General features: G+C 43.0%; 1 protein-coding gene across 5 annotated transcripts in view; it reads right to left on the bottom strand.

Moving 5' to 3' along the window:
- Nucleotides 1-20,150, bottom strand: part of CACNA1B (calcium voltage-gated channel subunit alpha1 B) — a 190,721-nt gene that overhangs the window by 73,038 nt on the left and 97,533 nt on the right. For 3 of the 5 annotated variants that reach the window (XM_060608054.3, XM_060608056.3, XM_060608058.3), the window contains 2 exons: nucleotides 17,614-18,384; nucleotides 16,472-16,689 (listed from right to left, as the gene is read on the bottom strand). In XM_060608054.3, coding sequence (XP_060464037.3) covers nucleotides 16,472-16,689; nucleotides 17,614-18,384 — 989 coding nt within the window. The remainder of the gene's footprint in view (nucleotides 1-16,471; nucleotides 16,690-17,613; nucleotides 18,385-20,150) is intronic. The other 2 variants (XM_060608057.3, XM_060608055.3) reach the window with 1 other exon arrangement.

Raw genomic sequence — 20,150 nt, 5'->3', positions numbered from 1 at the left:
GACGGAGGGGGCACGATGCAGAGAGAACTGACATTCCATACAAAGCAAAACTACTTTCCACAATGTTAAAATAAAGATTTTGCAAGCACATTGAGAGAGTTTACCACCATCCAACCTCACTAAAAGAAATGAGAATAGATGTTCTTCAAGCACAAAGGGGGAAAAGGCAAATGAACGATCCAAAATACAAAAATTGATGAAATAGGAGAAGGTATAATGAAATCAACAGCAAAAAACGTAAAAAAAAAACAAACAAAAAACACATAAAGAAACTTCTGCCATTTGTAAATTCAAAGCTACACTTATAAGTAACTCATAGGTCAAATAAGAAATTATAATGAAACTTGGGAAAAGATTTAGAAGAAAACTATGGTGTTTCAAAACTTGTGAGATACAACTAAAACACTGCTTAGAGCAAAGGTTAAAGCCTTAATAAACACATTAGCAAAACAGAGGAGCTTAAATGTCAGGAACTGAGTATCCAACTAATAACTGAAAAGAAGAATATTGTGGTAAAGATGAAGAAAGCAGAAGAAAAAAAATAAGAACAGAAATCCACAAAACAAAGACACAATGGAAAAGATCAAGAAAGCCAGAAATTGAGACTTTGATAGTCTATTTAACTTGACAAACTTTCAGGGGGAAAAAAAAGTTTTTCAAGGAAGGAGAAAAGGAAGGAAGGAAGGAAGGAAGGAAGGAAGGAAGGAAGGAAGGAAGGAAATTAGAAATGTAACAGTGGCCACACTACAAATCCAGCAGAAACTAAGAAGAGGCTGGCTCCCATAGATAATGGCAGTCACCCACACTCAAGTTTTCCCCACAGCTTCTATAAACTAACTACAGGGCCAACAAGGAAAGGTAATAAAACAATCCACAGTCCATAATTAAAGCATATGGGAAATAAGAAAAATACAAGCTTAAAATTACACTTAAGTGGGGAAATGACCCCTGAACCCTACAAGCATGGACTGCGTGGAAGAGGCAAAGAACAGCAGGATCAAGGTGATGGTGGGACACATGGACACATCAAGTGTTCATCCAAGGAAGACAGGGCCCCACCCTAACCAAAGGAATACTGAGGTCAGAGACCTACTCCTAGGGACTCCCAGGACCTACACAGGACTGGCAGCAGTGAACTCGGGAAGACACTACTTCTGGTGGAAAAAGGCCCACTTGTGATGTGGGAAACAAAGGCAGAAGGAAATGTAGACAAAATTAATTTTCCTTATAACCTGCAGCCCAGTGACAAATACTTGAGGCAGACAGAGTACAGCTTTCCTCCAGGAACACCTTACTGTCTTAATGTTAATGATTTGCTAGAGGGGAAAACAACCTAGCTTGCTAATAGCCAGGCCCCCGGGATCCCAGTGGGTCCTCTTCAGCATATGAAAATCCTTTTGGAAAGTCCCCTTATCTTCACCTCCCCAACTCCAAAGTATATACATCAGTCACTCTTCACAACCCCACAGCAGCTCTTTCTGCCCATGGGTCCTGTGCCTGTGCTTTAATAAAATCACCTTTTTGCACCAAAGACATCTCAAGAATTCTTTCTTGGACGTTGGCTCCAAACCCCAACACTTCAAACCACATCACTTAGAAGGGAGCCACACTTTAGTGGCTTTCTGATGGAGGAAAAGAAAAACAAGTGGCTATGGCCCAGGGTCCTCCAGAGGTGGGGTATTACCACCAAATCAGAACTACACAGCATTCCCCACAAGGCATCACCGAGTACAGAGACTGGATTTCACCGTCCTAACAGAAGAGGGTGCTTTTCAATCAGAAAGCAAGTAAGCCACCCAAGCCCCTCCCTCCTCTCCACAAAATCACTGGTAATTACTGGTCCAGGAAAAGTCAACACACACACACTTCCTCATTATCAGAAAATGGAACCCAACATCCATACAAAGCTTCCACCACAGGAAAACAGAAAGTAAGGATGAAACATTTCAGATAATATAAAATACTCCACAAAAATCAACTGCAAAGCAGGGAAAACTGCAACACAACTTTACAACATGAATTACACACAATTAAACCAGCCACTGCTAACAAGAAAAATCATCACAAATAAGATTAAAAGCTCAAAATAAAAATGTACGGAAAACCTGACATGAGAGATGAGAACTGACCAAACTCAGGAGAGAAACTGAAAAAGAAATCATCTGAGAAATGAAGTGAAAGGGAAAGACAAGACAGTCTCAGAAATCACAAAAAGTCGAAGAGAAAAGAGACATGACTGAAATTATAGTAAAACAAAACAAAACAAAAAAAAAAGATAGAGGTCAAATAAGCCAAGAGAAAGAGTGTGAAACAGGGAATGAGTTTTCAAAAGGATCAGGGATAAAGTGATACAGAAGACGAAGTAGATCAACATTTGTATAACTAGAATGTCTGAAAAAAAAAAAGTAAAACAATGGAAAAGAACTAACATTTAACCAGTGATCCCAGAATGTTTTCCTGAAATGAAATAACACCCATCGATTGATTTTTGACAAAAGTGCCAAATAATTCAATGGAAAAAGGACAACCTTTTCAACAAATGGCAACAGAACAAATGCATATCCTTGCGGGTTTGGGGGGATAAAAAGAACTTCTACCTTCAACTCATGCCCTATATAAAGATGAACCCAAGACTTCAACTCTTGGAAAGATGGCACAGAAGTGCTTTCCCCCATCCATCCCACTAACACAACTGAAAACCCTGGATGTCACATATAAGGCAAATATAGCAGGATTCTGAAAGGGCAGAGAGAAGCCAGATTGGTTAGGGACCTTGGGCCTTAAGAGCAACACAGCAATACGTTTTTCTTTTCTAGGTGTTCTTCTATGCCTCATATAACCTTGGTGCAGGAGAGGCAGCAACCCAGAAATGCCAACAGGCACAGATTTTAAAAGCCCCCAAAAAGTCAGCTCTCCCTAATGACAGGACCAGGAAAGGTGCAGACTAGCCAGACAGGAATCTTCTAGACAATAACCACTCTACTACAGCCAAACACCCCAGAAAAAAACTACAGTCCTATCTTGGTTCATATGAGCAGAGACCAAGGGGAGCACAGACTTCTACCCTCACTGGCCTATAATGAGGTACCCCAAAGCCCCTGCCAGGGTGGTATCAGAGAGAGCCGAGTAGGGAGTAGGGGCTGTCATCCTTACCCTGTGGGAACAATACCCCAACCCATGTTATATCAGGAAAGATTACATGGGTAGCCCAGACTACAATTCCTACCCAGAAGTAACAGCGCACCCCTTCCTTTTACTTGCCAGAATAAGTCCTAGTAGAAAGCCAGGACTTTACCACCACCCAGAGGTAATGAAATCCACCCCTGCTGTGTCAATGGAGGTCACATGAGAAGCAGTAACAAGGCACTCCCACCTCTCTCAGATAGGGTGGCATCAGTGGAGGCCCAGAAGGAACAAGAAGTTGGCTCCCACTGGGGGTCAACTGAGGTCGGATGAGAAACCTGTGCTTTCACCCCCATCTGTAAGTAATGAGGCAGCTCACTCACCCTCCCCCTGCTGGAGGGGTGTCACAGCAGACCAGCTAAAACAAAAGATTTAAATAAAACTTGGAGGTTTATAACATAATATTAAAATGTCTAGGTTTCAATTTAAAAAATCACTTGTCACACTAAGAATCAGGAAATGTCAATTTGAACGAAAAAAGACAAATAGACACCAAGATGATACAGATGATAGAATTATCTGAAAATGATTTTAAAGCACCCATCATAAAAATGCTTCAGCAGACAACTAAAAACACACTTAAAACAAATGAAAAACTAGAAAATCTCAGCAAAGAAATAGAAAGTTGTAGCAAAGAAATAGAAGATATATAAAGAATTAAATATAAATTTAGAACTAAAAAATACAATAACTGAAATTAAAAACTCAATAGATGGGCTCAACAGCAGAATGGAAGGCACAGAGGAAAGAATCAGTGAATGGGAAGACAGAACAATAGAAATTACCCATTCTGAACAACAGAGAGAAAATAGACTGAAAAAAGTGAACAGAGCTTCAGGGACCTCTGGGACTAGGACAAAAGATCTACCATTCATGTCAACAGAGTCCTGGTAAGAAAAGAGAAAGAGGGCAGGGCTGAAGTATTCAAAGACAGAATGGATGAAAAAATTTCCAAATTTGGCAAAAAGACACAAACCTACAAATTCAAGAAGCTGAGCAAATCCCAAACACAATAAACCTAAATAAACCCACGCCAAAATACATCAAAATCAAACTTCTGAAATATAAAGACAAAGAAAAAAATCTTGAAAGCAGCGAGAGAGAAACAACAGCTTACCTATAGGAAGAAAACAATTCGAATGACAGTGGATTTCTCATCAGAAACCATGGAGGTCAGAAGGAAGAGGCACACGTTTTTTCAAGTGCTGAAAAAAAAAGAACTGTCAACCCAAAATTTACACCCAGTGAAAACATCCTTCAGGAATGAAGGGAATATCCAGATACTCTCAGATGAAGGAAAACTTAGAGAACTTGTCACCTGCGGACTACCCTAAAAGAAACACTAAGGAAAGCCCCTCTAAACAGAAAGTAAATTATGAAAGAAGAAATATTGGAATTATAAGGAAAGAAGAAAGAACAATAGAAGAAGTAAAAATATGGTTAAACACAACACACTTTCCTCCTTCTCCTCCTGTGTTTTCTACATTATGTTTGACAGTTGAAGCAAAAATTACAACATACACTGATGTGGTTCTAAATATATGCAGAGGAAATAATTAGGACATTTATACACAGGAAGGAAAAAGAGAAGTATATTTCACTTAAACTGGTAAAATGACAACCCCAGTAGACTAGAATAATTTATTTATATAATGTAACACCTACAGCAACCATTAAAAAAAAAAAAATACAAAGACTTACACTCAACAATACTACAGAGAAATCAAAATGGAATTCTAAAATACATACAAGTAACCCACAGGAAGGAAAAAAAAACAAAGAAAGAAACCAGAGAAATATAAAACAAAAAGAACAAACAATAAATAAAACAGCAGACTTATTATAACATATACAATTACATTAAATGTAAATGGTCTGAATATGCCAAATAAAAAACAGAACTGACAAATATGCCAAATTAAAAACATGACCCATCAATATGCTATCTATAAGAAACTAACTTAAAATATAACCATATAGCTAGCTTGAAAGTAAAAAGGTGAAAAAGATACATCATGCAAATATTAATCAAAATAAAGTAGGAAACAGTATATTCATATCAGATAAAGTAGACATCAGAGCAAAGAAAATTATCAGGTACAGAGAGACACATTACACAATGATAAAAGAGTCAATCTTTCAAGAAGACATCAATTCTAAATGTGTATGCACTCAATAACAGTGCTGCAAAATATGTGAAGCAAAAACTGATAGAAATGATAGAAGACACAAACAAATCCACGTTTATAGTTGGACACTTGAACGCCCCTTTCCCAGCAACTGACAGATCTAGACAGAAAATCAGCATGCACACAGAACTCCACACCATATACTCTTTTCAAGCACCCACAAAACATATACCAAGATATGCCATATCCTCAGCCATAAAACAAGCCTTAATAAATTCAAAATAATTAAAATCATACACAGTATGTTCACTGACCACAAAATCATCAAGCTAGAAGTCAATAAGAGAGAGACAATAGGAAAATCTCGAAACCCTTGGAAACTAAACCACACATTTCTAAACAAACCATGAATCAAAGATGAAGTCCCAAGGGAAATTTTTTAATGGAATTGAATGAAAATTAAAATATATCAAAACCTGTGGGATACAGATAAAGCAAGTACTAAAAAGAAAATTTAGGGGTGCCTGGGTGGCTCAGTCAGTTCAGTGTCCAACTCTTGATATCTGCTCAGGTCATGATCTCAAGGTTCATGAGATCAAGCCCCACATCAAGTTCTGCACTGACAGCGTGGAGCCTGCTTGGGATTCTTTCTCTCCCTCTCTCCCTGTCCTTCCCCTTACTCATGTTCTCTCTCTCCCTCTCAAAGTAAATAAACATTTTTTAAAAATAAAAAAAAAATTTATAGCACTAAATGTTTACATTAAAAAAGAGGAAAGGCCTCAAATCAATAACTTAAGCTCCCATCTCAAGAACTAAAAAAGGACAAAATAAACCCAAAGAAACAGAAAGAAGAAAATAATAAAGCAGAAATAAAATGCAATTGTAAACAGAAAAACAGAGAAAATCTAGGAAATAAGAATCTAATTCCTTGAAAAGATCAGGGAGATTAACAAACTTTAGTGAGACTCACAGGAAAAAAAAAAAAGAGAGAAGACACAAATCACCAATATCAGGAATAAGACAGGGGTTGTCACCACAGATCACAAAGACATCAAGAGGATAATAAAGAAATACTACAAACAACTATACATACATAAATTTGACAAATTAAATGAAATAACCAATTCCTTCAAAAGCACATACTACAACTCACCCAATGTGAAATAGATAACATGCCCTTATCACTATTGAGAATATTTTTTTAATTCCAAAAGAGACATGCTTTATTTCCAAGTTCTACCAAACGTTAAAGAACAATTAACACCAATTCTATACAATCACCTCCAAAAAAAACCAGAAGAAGGAACGCTTTCCAATTCATACTATGAATTCAGTACTACTGTGATACCAAAATCAGACAAAGACAGCATGCACACATGCATGCATACCACACACACACACACACACACACACACACACACACACACACAAAGAACAACAAAGCACCAATATCCCTCATGAATACAGAGTCAAAACTCCTTAACAAAACATTAAGAAACAGATTTCAGCAATATATAAAAATAATTATACACCATCACCAGTAGAGTTTATCCCAGGGATGCAAGGCTGACTTAATATTTGAAAACCAACCAATGTAAACTACCATATTACAGAAGAAAAATCACATGACCCCATCAATTGATGCAGAAAATCATTTGACAAAATGTAGCACTAATTGAATATAAAAAAAACTCTCAGAAAAAAAAGGAATAGAGGGGAATTTTCTCAACTTGATAAAGAACATATATCAACACACCCTCCCAAAAAAATCCTACAGCTAATGTCACACTCCATGTTGAAAGACTGACTGTTCCCTCCTCCCACAAGATAGGAATGAGAGAAGGACGTCAGTTCCACCACTGCTGTTCAACACACTTGTGGAAGTTGACAGTAAAATGAGGGAAGAAAAAGAAATAAAAGGCACACGTGTCATAAAACTGTTCATTATCAGATGACTTGATTACGCAGACAATCCCAAGGTATCTACAAACTAAATACAAACCAAAATTACACAATTTCTTTAAAATCTGATGAAAATGAAGACACCAAATGTCAGAATCTATAAGATACAATTAAATTAGTAATCAGAGGAAAACTCATAGCCTTAAATAATCATATAACAAAAATTAAAGAATAAAATAAGTAAACTAAGTCTCTAACTCAGGAAGCTAGAAAAGTAACAACATAGTAAAACAAAAAGGCAAGAAGGAAATAATGAAGATAAAATTGAAAAGTAACATTTAAAAAACACTTAAAAAACAAAATCACAGAACTAATAAAATGCTGGTTCTTTTTATGAAAACCTACAAAACATATAAATCACTAATACAATCAAGAAAAAAAGAGGGAAACAAAGTACACAGGATAATGATACTAATAACGGCAGACACATGACTTTGAATTTGTCAAAACCCATAGAATGTACAACACAAAGAGGGTACCCTAATGTAAACTATGGACTTTAGTTAATAATAATATTTCAATATTGGTTAATCAATTGTAATAAAATGTTAATAATAGGGGAAAACTGTGTTTGGGGAGATTATATAAGAACTCTGTATTTTCTGCTAATTTGTCTACAAATCTAAGACTATTCTAAAAAATAAACCATTAAATAAATAAATAAAATACACAGGATAAAAAATGACAAGGGGGGAAACAGAGGAAGTGCTTTTAAAACACTTAAGCCACTTCTTTGCATAACTGTATATATATAAATTGGAAAGTCTAGATCAAATGATCAGTTCTAAGGAAATTGTAATTTACCAAAGAGATCTCAGGAGATAAGAAGTTTAAACAGACAATATCCATACAGAAATAGAGAAATTATTAAAGAATTACCCTTCCAAAAGAAACCTGAGCCAGATGATTTCACAAGTGAATTCTACGAAATCTTTACAGACCAAGCAATCCTATGCTACTTAAACTATACCAGAAAAGGAAAAGAAGAAAACTTTCTTTTTATGAATCAGTAAGGGTTATGTCCTACAGACCACTTTGGGTAAATTTTCCCCATAGAGTTCTCCTTAGTTTTATAATACCCTCACTTCAGGAAAACATAGGTATCTCTCATTACAATGTTGTTGGGTTTTTTTTTTTTTTGGCTGATGTTTATGTAGGAAAAATGTATACTTCCCCAAACTCAACAGAACATTTTTAAAAAGTTTATTTATTTATTTTGCGAGAGAGACAGCATGAGTGGGGGGAGGGACAGAAAGAGAGGGAGAGAGAGAGAATCGCAAGCAGGCTCCACTCTCAGCACAGGACCCCACACAGGGCTTAATTTCATGACCACGAGATCACGATTGGAGCCAATATCAACAGTGGGACACTTGACTGAAACACCCAGGTGCCTCTCAATACAACATTTTTAACAACAACAACAACAACAACAACAACAAATGTAGGGAAAAACTCTCAGGCAAGATTCCAAATTCAGTTGGTTGACTATTAGAATCATGTGTGAATGTTTTTGAAAAATGCAATAAGTTTCAATAAAGGACGTGTCCAAAGCAATTGCTTGTTAACAGCTATTTTAACTGTGGTGATCAGGGAGGGAAAGCATTTTATGTCCTGATATGATAGTTGATACTTTTCAGTGTTTAACTATGCTTTCGTTATATTTTTAAAAATTTACTGAGGATTTTGAGTACAACCAACTGTAATACATTAAAATTTTTATAGGACATTATAATCTTCCCATTTAAAATAATAGGAAATTTAGGGGTGCCTGGATGGCTCAGTTGGTTGAGTGTCCAACTTCGGCTCAGGTCATGATCTCACAGCTTGTGAGTTCAAGCCCTGCGTCGGGCCCTGTGCTGACAGCTTGGAGCCTGGAGCCCGCTTTGCTTTCTGTGTCTCCCTCTCTCTCTACCCCTAACCCACTCACATTCTGTCTCTGTCTCTCTCAAAAATAAATAAACATTAAAAAATGTTTTTTTAATAAATAAAATTAAGTAATAGGAAATTTGAAACATTATAACATTTGACTTTCAGTGATGGATACATTAAGCATATTGTAACTATATAGTATTCATATCTAAACCTTACAATACTTAAAGATAAGATAGGAAAACTATAGAACACATCTCACTCTAAAATATGGAATATAATGATTTGTAAGAAATATATATTTGCTCTAAAATCTATTTCACAGATACATTTGGCCTTCCTCCAGTTTCTGAGAAACATTTCAGAGCCATAAAGGTGACATGGGTGTCCTGTTACTAATGAAGGTGACTTGTGGACTCCATCCAAGGGCTGGGACTTGTTGCCAGGAGGACTAACCACATGATTAAAGGGTTGGAACTTTCAGCCCCAACCCTGACTTCCAGGGAGGAAGTAGGGGATGGAGGTTGGACCAGCCAATGGTCAACGACTTAGGACTGCAACAAAGCCTGCATAAAACCCAAAGACTGGGTTTAGAGAGCCTCTGGATTGGTGAACAGGTAGGGATTGGGAAGAGTGGCGTGCCAATAAAGGGCATGGAAGCTCCACACCTTTTTCTCCAGACCTCACCACACATATTTCTTCATCTAGCTGTTGATTCTTATCCTGTTTCATATCCTTTAACAAGCTGGTAAACATAAGTGTTTCTCTGAGTTCTGTGAGCAAATTTAAAGAACTTAAGGAAAAGGTCATTGAAACCTCCAATCGCAGTTGGCAGGTCAGAAGCACAGGCGACGGCCTGAGGCTTCTGACTGGTGTCTGAAATGAGGGCTTGTAGATCTCAGTCTTGCAGGCTGAGCCCTTAACCTGTGGAATCTGATGGTATCTACTGGTAGGTAGTATCAGAATTGAGACAAACTCTTGGACACCCTCCTGATGTCTGAGAATTGCTTGGTACCTGGGGACCCTCTTCATGCTGGACTTGGGTCTGGGAACGCTAAAAGAACTGGTGTCAGTAAAAAGTATCAATCCAAAAATCCTACATAAAATATTAACAGAATGTAACATCACATTTCAAAATATGTTAACTGGGGTACCTGGTTGGCTCAGTCAGTAAAGCATGTAACTCTTGATCTTGGGGTTGTGAGTTCAAGCCCCACATTGGGTGTAGAGATTACTTAAAAAATAAAAATCTTTTTAAAAAATGTTAACTAAGCGGGGTTTATTGTAAGATCACAAAGACAGTTCAATGGTAAAAAGTTCATTACTATAAATCTCCATATTTAAGGGGGAAAATGTATGATGTCTAGCATGCTAAAAAGGCATTCAACAAAATTCAACATCTATTCCAGATAAATACTTACTGAAATAGGAATTTATGAGTACTGTACCTTGATTTTACACACACACACACACACACAGACACACACACACACACACACCTCAAACCCAAATACAGGCAGAAACAAGGTAAGGGTACCCACTAAGTCCACTGTTACCTGATAGTGTATTTAGCCAATGCAATCACGCAAAAAATTAAAAAATTAGAAAAACAAACAATGAGAGGTCTAAGATTGGAAAGGAATAGTTAAAGCTGTATTTGTAGAAGTTTTGACAATGTACTTAGAAAGAAACCAGAGTCAGTGCTAAAAGTAATACGCAATTTGAGGGTTCAGAAAAGTAGGAAGATACAAAACTGACATTTAAAAAGCAATAGCCCAGATTTCCACACCCAGCAGAGGCCAAGACAGAACCCAAACTAACCCTTGCACCATTAACAATCATAAATACTAGACATTAAGAGAATGAAAAGACAAGCCACAAACTGGGGGGAAATATTTGCAACCCAATTAAAAAGTGGGCAACAATGTCTGTTCTCAGACCACAATGGAATTAAACTAGAAGCCATAACAGAAGGATAACTGGAAGTCCCCCAAAGACATAGAAATTAAACAATACGCTTCTAAGTAATACATGGGTCAAAGAAGAAATCTCAAAAGACATTCAAAAATATTTTTAACTAGGGGCACATGGTTGGCTCAGTCAGTTAAGCATTGGACTTCAGCTCAGGTCATGATTTCGCAGTTCGTGAGTTCGAGCCCCACATGGGGCTGTCTGCTGTCAGCACGGAGCCTGCTTTGGATCCTCTGTTTCCCTCTCTTCTGCCCCTTCCCCTCAAAAATAAATAAACATCAAATAAAAACATATATATATATATATTTTTTTTTAACTAAATGAAAATGAAAACACAACTTACCAGTTTGTTGAATGCAGCAGCAATGCTTACAAGGAAATTTATAACACTGAATGCATATATTAGAAAATGAAGATTTAAAATCAATAATCTAAGCTTCCACCTTAGGAAACAAAAAGAAAAAGCATGCTAAAAGTAAGCAGAAGAAAAGAAATAATAAGAATTAGAGCAGAAATCAATGAAACTAAAAAGAGAAAATTAATAAAGAATATCAACAAAACCAATGCAACTGTTTCTTTGAAAAGATCATTAAAATTGATAAGCCTCTATTTAGACTAACTAGGAAAAAAGAGGGAAAACACAAATTACTAATATAAGAAATGAAAGAAGGGACATCACGACTGCTCATGGACATGAAAAGGATGATAAAAGAATACTATGAACAACTCTTATGCCCACAAATTTGATAACCTGCATGTAATGGACCAATTCCTTGGAAAGACAAATCTCCTTGAAACTCACACAAGAAGAAATACACAATCTAAACAGGCTTCTGGGGCTCCTGAGTGGCTCAGTCGGGTAAGTGTCTGACTTCGGCTCAGTTCATGGCTCCTGAGTTCGAGCCCCACATTGGGCTCTGTGCTGACAGCTCAGAGCCTGGAGCCTGCCTCAGCTTCTGTGTCTCCCTCTCTCTCTCTGGCCCTCCCCGTCTTGCACTCTGTCTCTCTGTCTCTCTGTCTCTCTGTCTCTCTCTCAAAAAAAAATTTTTTTTTAAATAAATAAATGAAAATAAAAATAAATAGGCTTCTATCTATTAAAGAGATTGATTCATAAATTAACTACCTTCCAAAACACAGAAAGCACCAGGCCCAGATGGGTTCACTGATGAATTCTACCAAACAATTAAGGAAGAAATTATACCAATCATCAACAATCTCTTTCAAAGGATAGAAGCAAAGGGAGTACTTCCTAACTCATTTTATGAGGTCAGCATCCCCCTAGTAACAAAACCAGACAAGGCATTACAAGAAAACTGGTTAGACCAATATCTCTCATGAACATAGATGCAAAAATCCTCAACAAAATATTAGCAAATCAAATCCCCCCAAAAGTATAAAAATAATCATATACCATAACTAAATGGGAGAGCTGTGTCAGGTATTCAAGGCTGGTCCAACACTTGAAAATCATTGAATGTAATTCATCCCATCAACAGATTAAAAAGGAAAAGTCACTTGATCATATCAATAGATGCAGAAAAAGCATCTGACAAAATCTAACACCTACTCATTATAAAATCTCCCAGTGAACTAGGAATAGAGGGGAATTTCCTCAACTTGATAAATACTCTCCACAAAAAACCTACAGCTCACCTCATACTTAACGATGAGAGACTTGAAGTTTTCCCACTGAGATGAGGTACAAGGCAATGATGTCACCTCTCACCACTCCTTTTCAACATTGTGCTGGAAGTCCTACTAATGCACTAAGGCAAGGCAAGGAAACAAAACGTATACAGATTGGGAAGGAAGACATGAAACTGTCTTTGTTCACAGATGACATGATAATATATATGGAAAACCAAAAGAATCAACAACAACAACAACAACAACAACAACAAACTTCTGGAACTTAAAGTGATTTAAAGTTGCAGGATACAAGGTTAATACACAAAGGTCAATTGCTTTCCTATTTACCAACAATGAATGAGCAGGATTTGAAATTTAAAGCACAATATCATTAATAGAACTACCCTATGACCCAGCAATTGCACTAGTAGGGGTATTTCCAAAGGATACAAAATGCTGATTTGAAGGGGCACATGCACCCCAATATTTATAGCAGCATTATCAACAATAGCCAAATTATGAAAAGTGCCCAAATGTCCATCAACTGATGGATTAAAAAGACGTGGTATACATATACAATGGAATACTACTGAGTGATGAAAAAGAATGAAATCTCGCCATTTGCAACAACATGGATGGAACTGGAGAGTCTTATGCTAAGCAAAATAAGTCAGTCAGAGAAAGACAGATATCACATTTCACTCATATGTGGAATTTGAGAAACTTAGATGCACATAGGGAAAGGGAAGCAAAAATAAGAAACAGAGAAGGAGACAAATCGTAAGACACTCTTAAATGCAGAGAACAAACTGAGGGCTGATGGGGGTTGGGAGGTTGGCAGGTGGAGTAAATGGGTGATGGGCATTTAAGGAGGACACTCATCAGGATGATCACTGGGTGTCATTTATAAGTGATGAATCACCGGGTTCTATTCCAGAAGCCAAGACTACACTGCCTGTTAACTAACTTGAGAATAATTAATTCATATTAGCTCCCCCCAAAATGAAATTCTTAAGTATAAATCTAACAAAGTATCTACAATATCTATACGTAGAAAACTGAAACTCTGATGAATAAAACCAAAGAACTACACAAGGATACAAATGTTCCATGTTCATGGATAGGAAGATTCAATATTGTCAAGGTGTCAGTTCTTAACAACCTGACCTATAGATTCAATGCAACCCCAAGCAAAATCTCATCAAGTTATCTTATGGATATCAACAAACTGATTCCAAAGTTTACATGGAGAAGCAAGAGACCCACAATAGCCAACACTTCAATACAGAAGGAGAAGAACAAAGTTAGAGGTCTGACACTACCCAACTTCAAGACTCACCATAATATTACAGTGATCAAGACAGTGCTGTATTGGTAAAAAATAGACAAACAGGGCAAAAGAACAGAATACAGAGCTCAGAAATAGACCCCAGAAATAGAATCAACTGATCTTTGACAAAGAAGCAAAGGTAATCAGTGGGGCAAAGATCACCTCTTCGAACAAATGGTGCTGGATGTCCACATGCAAAAATGAATATAGATAGACATAATACCTTTCACACAAGTTAAGTCAAAACGGCTCACGGGCCTAAATGTGAAATGCATAAAACTCGTAGGGGATAACACAGGAGAAAACCTAGACGACTCTGTTTCTGATGATCCTTTTTAGATGCAACACCAAATATATGATCCATGAGAAAAATAACGTATCAGCTAGAATTAATAAATTCTGCTCTGTGAAAGATAACGTCAAGAGAACAAGATGAGCCACGGATGGGAAAAAATATTTGTAAAAAAACACATCTGATAAAAGAGTGTTATCCGGGATATGCAAAGAACACCTAAAATTTGAAAATAAGAAAACAACCAGATTAAAAAATGGGTCAAAGATCTTAAGAGACACCTCACTGAAGAGGAAAAGACAGATAGCAAATAAGTATATGAAAACAATGTTCCACATCACACATCATTAGGAAAACGCAAACTTAAACAATTTGATACTACGACATACTTACTAGCCTGGCCAAAATCTGGAACACTGACAATACCAACTGCTGACAAGGATGTGGAACAATAGGACCCTCGTACGTTACTAGTGGAAATGCAAAATGGTATAAGCAGTTCAGCGGTTTCTTACAAAATGAAACACAGTCTTACCATATGATACAGCCATTACTCCCCTTGGTATTTACCCAAAGAAGTTGAAAACCAGTTCACACAAAATCTTGCACACGTTTATAGCAGCTTTATTCATAATGGCCAAAATTTGGAAGCAACCAAGATGTCCTTCAATAGGTACGTGGATAAATAAACTGCAGTATCCCCAGACAATGGAATACTATTCAGTGTTAAAAAGAAATGAGCTATTGAGCCATGAAAAGACATGGCAGGAACCTGAAATGCATATTGGCAAGTGAAAGAAGCCAATCTGAAAAGGCTATACACTGTATGATTCCAACGCGATGACATTCTGGAAAAGGCAAAACTACAGAGATGGTAAAAAAGATCAGGGGTTGCCAGGAGTTGGGGAAGAGGGGCTTGACAAAAGTCAGGTGGGAAGCCTGGGCCGATCCTCAAGTTTATCCAGAGAGACTCAGACCAGGGGGGTTGCTTTCCAGGAGTCTGGTAAGACAGACCCACTATTACCCATGGGAAGGGAAACCAGGGATAGGCCAGGGAAAGCACTCTCCCAAGGAAGCAAAAAGGAGGAGAGCTTAAGCAGCTGGAGCTGGCCATCTCCCATTGCCACACCTAGCACTGTGCACCGGTTCACAGGCCCCAGGTGAGAGCACCTGAGCAAGAGGTAACAGACACAGACATGTGTCTGTGTTTGTGGACACATCTGCAAATACAGGCAACACCAGGTGGTGGCAACTGGTCTACTCGAGACCTAAATCTTCATTTGGCCTTGCACGTCAGCTCTGCTTCTGTGGTATCTTCCCCTCCCCGTGGAACGCCTTCTCTGTCCTCGGCGCTCACGAGAGGTCTATGCACCTTCCACACAGTATGAGGGGACGGTATTTGTCCGTCTTGTCCCTACAAGGTGGAGTGGCCTGAAAACAGGAGCAGTATCTTGTCCACCCTGCACCCTCAGTTCCTGCCCTCATGGTCAGGCAGTCAGGCATGGAGTGGCTGCCCAATCAGGCTCACACTCACGTGTGAGTGAGTGAGTGAGTGAGTGAAAGAAAAAAGGGGCTGAGGCAAAGGCCTATGGGGATCTTAGTGCAGGGATCATAGGGCAAAGTAAGTCGGTAGGAATACCAGCACCCCGACAACTTCCTCCTCCTCACCCACTAGTTCTCAGCCCCCATCAAGTCTGGGGACATGGTCCTTAGCAGCTTTCACACAACTATGAAGAGCTGTGACCATCCTGAGGTCTGCTCTCCTGATGAGACCGTAAGCCCCAAAGTTCCACTCCCCCCCGCTATCCCCAGCACTCTCACACCATGCCTGGCACTGAGCTGGTAACTTGCACATATTTTTGGAAGGGAGGAGAATAGAGTTTAAGTGGCATGTGATAGCAACAGTGCTCCTCTGGGGCATCGGAAACAAAGAGACATCAAGGCACAGATGCTGACCACAAAGGACTTTGTCTCGAGCTGGTGTAGACAGGCTCACACAGGCATGCTCTGTCCCCAAGCGGCTGCCATGGAGAGAGGGGGACGGGGGAGAGCAAACTGGGCCTGCATAAGGTGGGCCCTGCCCCGCTGATACGGGGAGATACTCACTGGGAACAACCGTGGTCTCCCCAGGAGGGCCGGTCAGCGTCACCGGGATATGCACAGTGGCACTCAGGTCCGAGGGTTGACTGCCCATCCGTGTGACATTCCGCTGATTGTCTGCATCTTCTGGCTGTTCCTCCACCTTCTGTAGGCAGGTGCTGGGCAGTGCATGTACAGGGCCCACACCCATCATCTCACTGGCCTCCAGGTCACAGCGTGGCTCCCTGCAACCAAGAATGCACATCAGACTCTGATGCAGCCCTAAACTCCTAGTCAGTCTGCAAAATCCAGCTCCTTGTGCCCTGATGCAAATCAGATAAATCCCTGACCACTTCCTCTGCTACTCTGACATTTCATATGGTTTTCATCACTTTGTACATTTCTGTGTTTTCAGGTCTGAAAAGTAAAAATGGGGCCGACTCAACCTGTCTGTCCCTGGCACACGACCAGGCATGGCTGGCATCACACTATGTATATAAAAGGGAATTATGTGCAGAACGAAGAAGCCCAGAAGAGGGTGTTTCTCTAAGCTACTCCACCTGCGGCCCCTCCAGACCAAAGGCCCCACACAGAACTCTGCACTCAAAGACAGACTCTGGACCTGAGCAGGGGCTTCCAGCTGCCGGGCAGGCGCCCAAGAGTGCTGGCCTCAGCCTGGGGCCTCCTGTCACCCCAGCTTTCTCACAGACTCAGAGTCATGGCCTGTCTCTGCCAGGGAGCAGGCGAGCCAGCTGGTGTGGAGAGCTGGGAGGCCCTTTCTGTCATGGCCACCCAGCCTGGCCCTATTCCTTCCTACCACTCAGCCCCCAGTGGCCTCCTCGGGCCTCCCTCAGGCTCTCTCCAATCTTCCCAAGCCAATGTGTCCCAAACCAGTCCCAACGATTTCGTCCTACACCCTCTCTCCTGCGAGCCTTAGAATAACGGCGGACACGCACCAAGCAAACCTGATCCCCACGCGGTTTTAAGGATTTTACACATCGCCCCAACAGGGCAGGGTTGTCCCCACCGCAGAGAGAGAGGCTGAGACGGAAGGCGGGACGGCCAACCTGAACAGGGACAGCCCCGCACCCCTGAACCCTGTGCCACCGGCACCCCCAGCCCCTCGCCCCTCCGACAGGGCCCCACCTCCGCCACGCGCACTCCCTCACTTGGGCTGATGGTTCCGGAGCTCCTTCTCCTTGTCCCTGTCCTCGACCTCGCCCTCCTTCTCTGCGTCCTCCTGCGTGGGCAGCGCCTTGTGCCGGGCCCGGTGCCGCCGCGCCGGCTCCTCGCCGCTGCCGGCCTCCCGGGGGCCGGCCCGGGGGCCGCCGCGGTGGCGCGCTCGCCGCTCGCCCTTGGTCCCGGGCGCGGCGCCCTCCTTGCCCTGGTCGGGTGCGTGCCGGTGGGCGCGGTGGCGCCGGGGCTCCCGCTCGGCCGCCTCCTCCGGGGAGCCGCGCCGGTGGTGGCGCCGGCCGCCCTCGGGGCCCGGGCCGCGGCCGCGCTCGCTCCGGGCCTCCTTGCTGCGGCTGCGGTGCGGCCGCACCCGCTCCTCCCGGGCCCCGGACTCCCCGCCCTCGGCCTTCGGGGCGTCCGCCCTGTCCTGCTCCGCCGCCGCCGCTGGGGCCGCTGCCGGGGCCTTGTCGCGGTGCCGGTGGTGCCTGCGGGGCGGGTCCGTGCCCTCGCCGGCCTCCGCGCCCTCGGGCCGGGCCTTGCCCCCCGCGGGGCCCCGCGGCCCGTCGCGGCCCAGCTCCACCACGAGCGGCCGGTCCAGGTGCGTCTTCATGTCCGGCCGCAGGTGGCGCGTGGTGGCGTAGCGCAGCCGCTCCTCGGGGTCCATCTCGCTGTACAGTGCCTCGCAGCTGGCCCGCAGGTTCTGCAGCCGCAGCTGGCTGGCCCGCTGCTCCCAGACCGAGCGTGCTTTGGCCGAGTTCTGCGGCCTGCTGTGGGGAGACCGGCAGTGAGCGTCTGCCCCGCCCCCCCCACCTCTCTGCCTCGCAGGGGAAGCCACAGATGGTCGCAGCAATGGAGAGATGGCAGAGTGGACGCAGGGAGGAGGGGTGGCAGGAGCCCTCAAGACCCCTGGCAGTCGGTGCAGAGCAGGTGGGGGATACCCAGGGTAACAAGAATTCAGCGCTGCCCTCGCCCCATCCTGAGCCCAAAGACTGAGGGGGGGGGGGTCCCAGGTGGGGGCTCAAAGCCACCCTTGAGCAGGTGCACAGGGGCCCTTGGCCACGGTTTGCAGGGCAGTGGGAATGATAAGAACCAGCATGAGGTGGCAGACAGGCTTCCAGGGCAGGTGGGCTGCTGGCCAGGAAGACCAAAATGGGGAGAGATGGGGGGCAGCGTCCAAATGGGGCAGGACTGAGGAAGAGGCAGGAGGCAGGGAGCCACCTGCAGCAGCGCTGGGGCACGGGCCTCGCTGAAGCATACAGCAGAGCTGCCCAGGGACAGCTGGCCCTAACAGGAGCGAAGAGTAAAGCTGTGACTGCTCCCTGAGGTGGTCAGCCCCATCTGGGCAGCTGCCACTGGGCTCAGCGGCCATTTGCTCCCAGGAGCCCAGCACTCAGGTCGAGGGCTGGAGATGCTTCCTCCCATGGTCCTCAATGCCCTCCTTTCTCCTGGCTCCACAGGGAGCCCCCTTCATCCACCGGCACAGAGAGGAGCCCTCCAGCACCAGGAATGGCCTGTGCTCCAGACTCAGCCCCCAATGCACAGGCTACCAAAGGCCTCGACCACCCTCCAGCCTCACCCACATGGTTACATGTGGGGCTCCACAGCCCAGGGTACATGGGAAGCCCTTTGCATTCTGGGGTCTTTGCTGAATAAGGGTTCCAATGCAGGTGACTCCAGTCCCACCTCAGCCAAGCAGAAACCTCTGCTGAGGCCAGACTCTCCTCCTTCAGCCTCTGGAGGTTTCTGGACCCACCACGGTGGTGGTGGTGGCAGCGTAAGAACAATGCCGGCTGTGGAACCTATATTGTTCAAGGGCCACACTGTGCTACCGGCTGCAATGCCCACCTCATCCGACCCCCAAAACCACCTTTAGGAATTAGGTGCTGCTCTTGTCCCCATTTCACAGATGAAGACACTGAGCCTAGAGGCTGCGACTCACAAAGGGCCCCACGGTGAGCCATTGACGGAGCCAGGATCAGATGCATGCAAAGGCAACACAGAAAAAAAGGTATCTAAAGATGCGAGGCCTTGGCCAGGCCCCAAATGTACTGACACCACAGCCTAGAGTGACAGCCTGAGGGGCCCCAGGCCAACCCTGCCACCAGCTCCAGGGCCCTGGGCCACTGAGCACCATGCTGACCTGCAAAGACAGAGGTGGCCGGGTGGGGGAAGCCCAGTCCCTGCAGCTGGCCTGCACAAAGCATATGATGCTTAACCCTGTCCCTTTGAAGTGAGGTCCGGGCTCCAGTGCGGGGAGCCATTTCCAGGGCAGTGCCTCAAAAGCGTGAAGGCAAAAGAGTACGCTGTCTGTGCCTCACCCGGGAGCCCATGTGGCAGACAGGCCAGGGCAACACAGGGGGGACAACTGTTAGCCTCTCTGGCCATCTGCTACCCCACAGCTTCAACTGCCACCCAGGCCCTGAGCTGCCTCCTCTGACACACCAAAGCCATGCGGCCCTACTCCTGGGGACGCCTTGCAACACAACCACCCTCTGTTTCTCTGGCTTCAGACTAAAGGCACGGGGGACCTACC

The sequence above is a fragment of the Panthera onca genome, chromosome D4, assembly GCF_046562875.1.
Source record: "Panthera onca isolate mPanOnc1 chromosome D4, mPanOnc1 haplotype 2, whole genome shotgun sequence".
NCBI classification, from domain to species: domain Eukaryota; kingdom Metazoa; phylum Chordata; class Mammalia; order Carnivora; family Felidae; genus Panthera; species Panthera onca.
The sequence above is the reverse complement of the archived record's forward strand: the minus strand, read 5'-3'. Positions and strand labels throughout refer to the sequence as shown.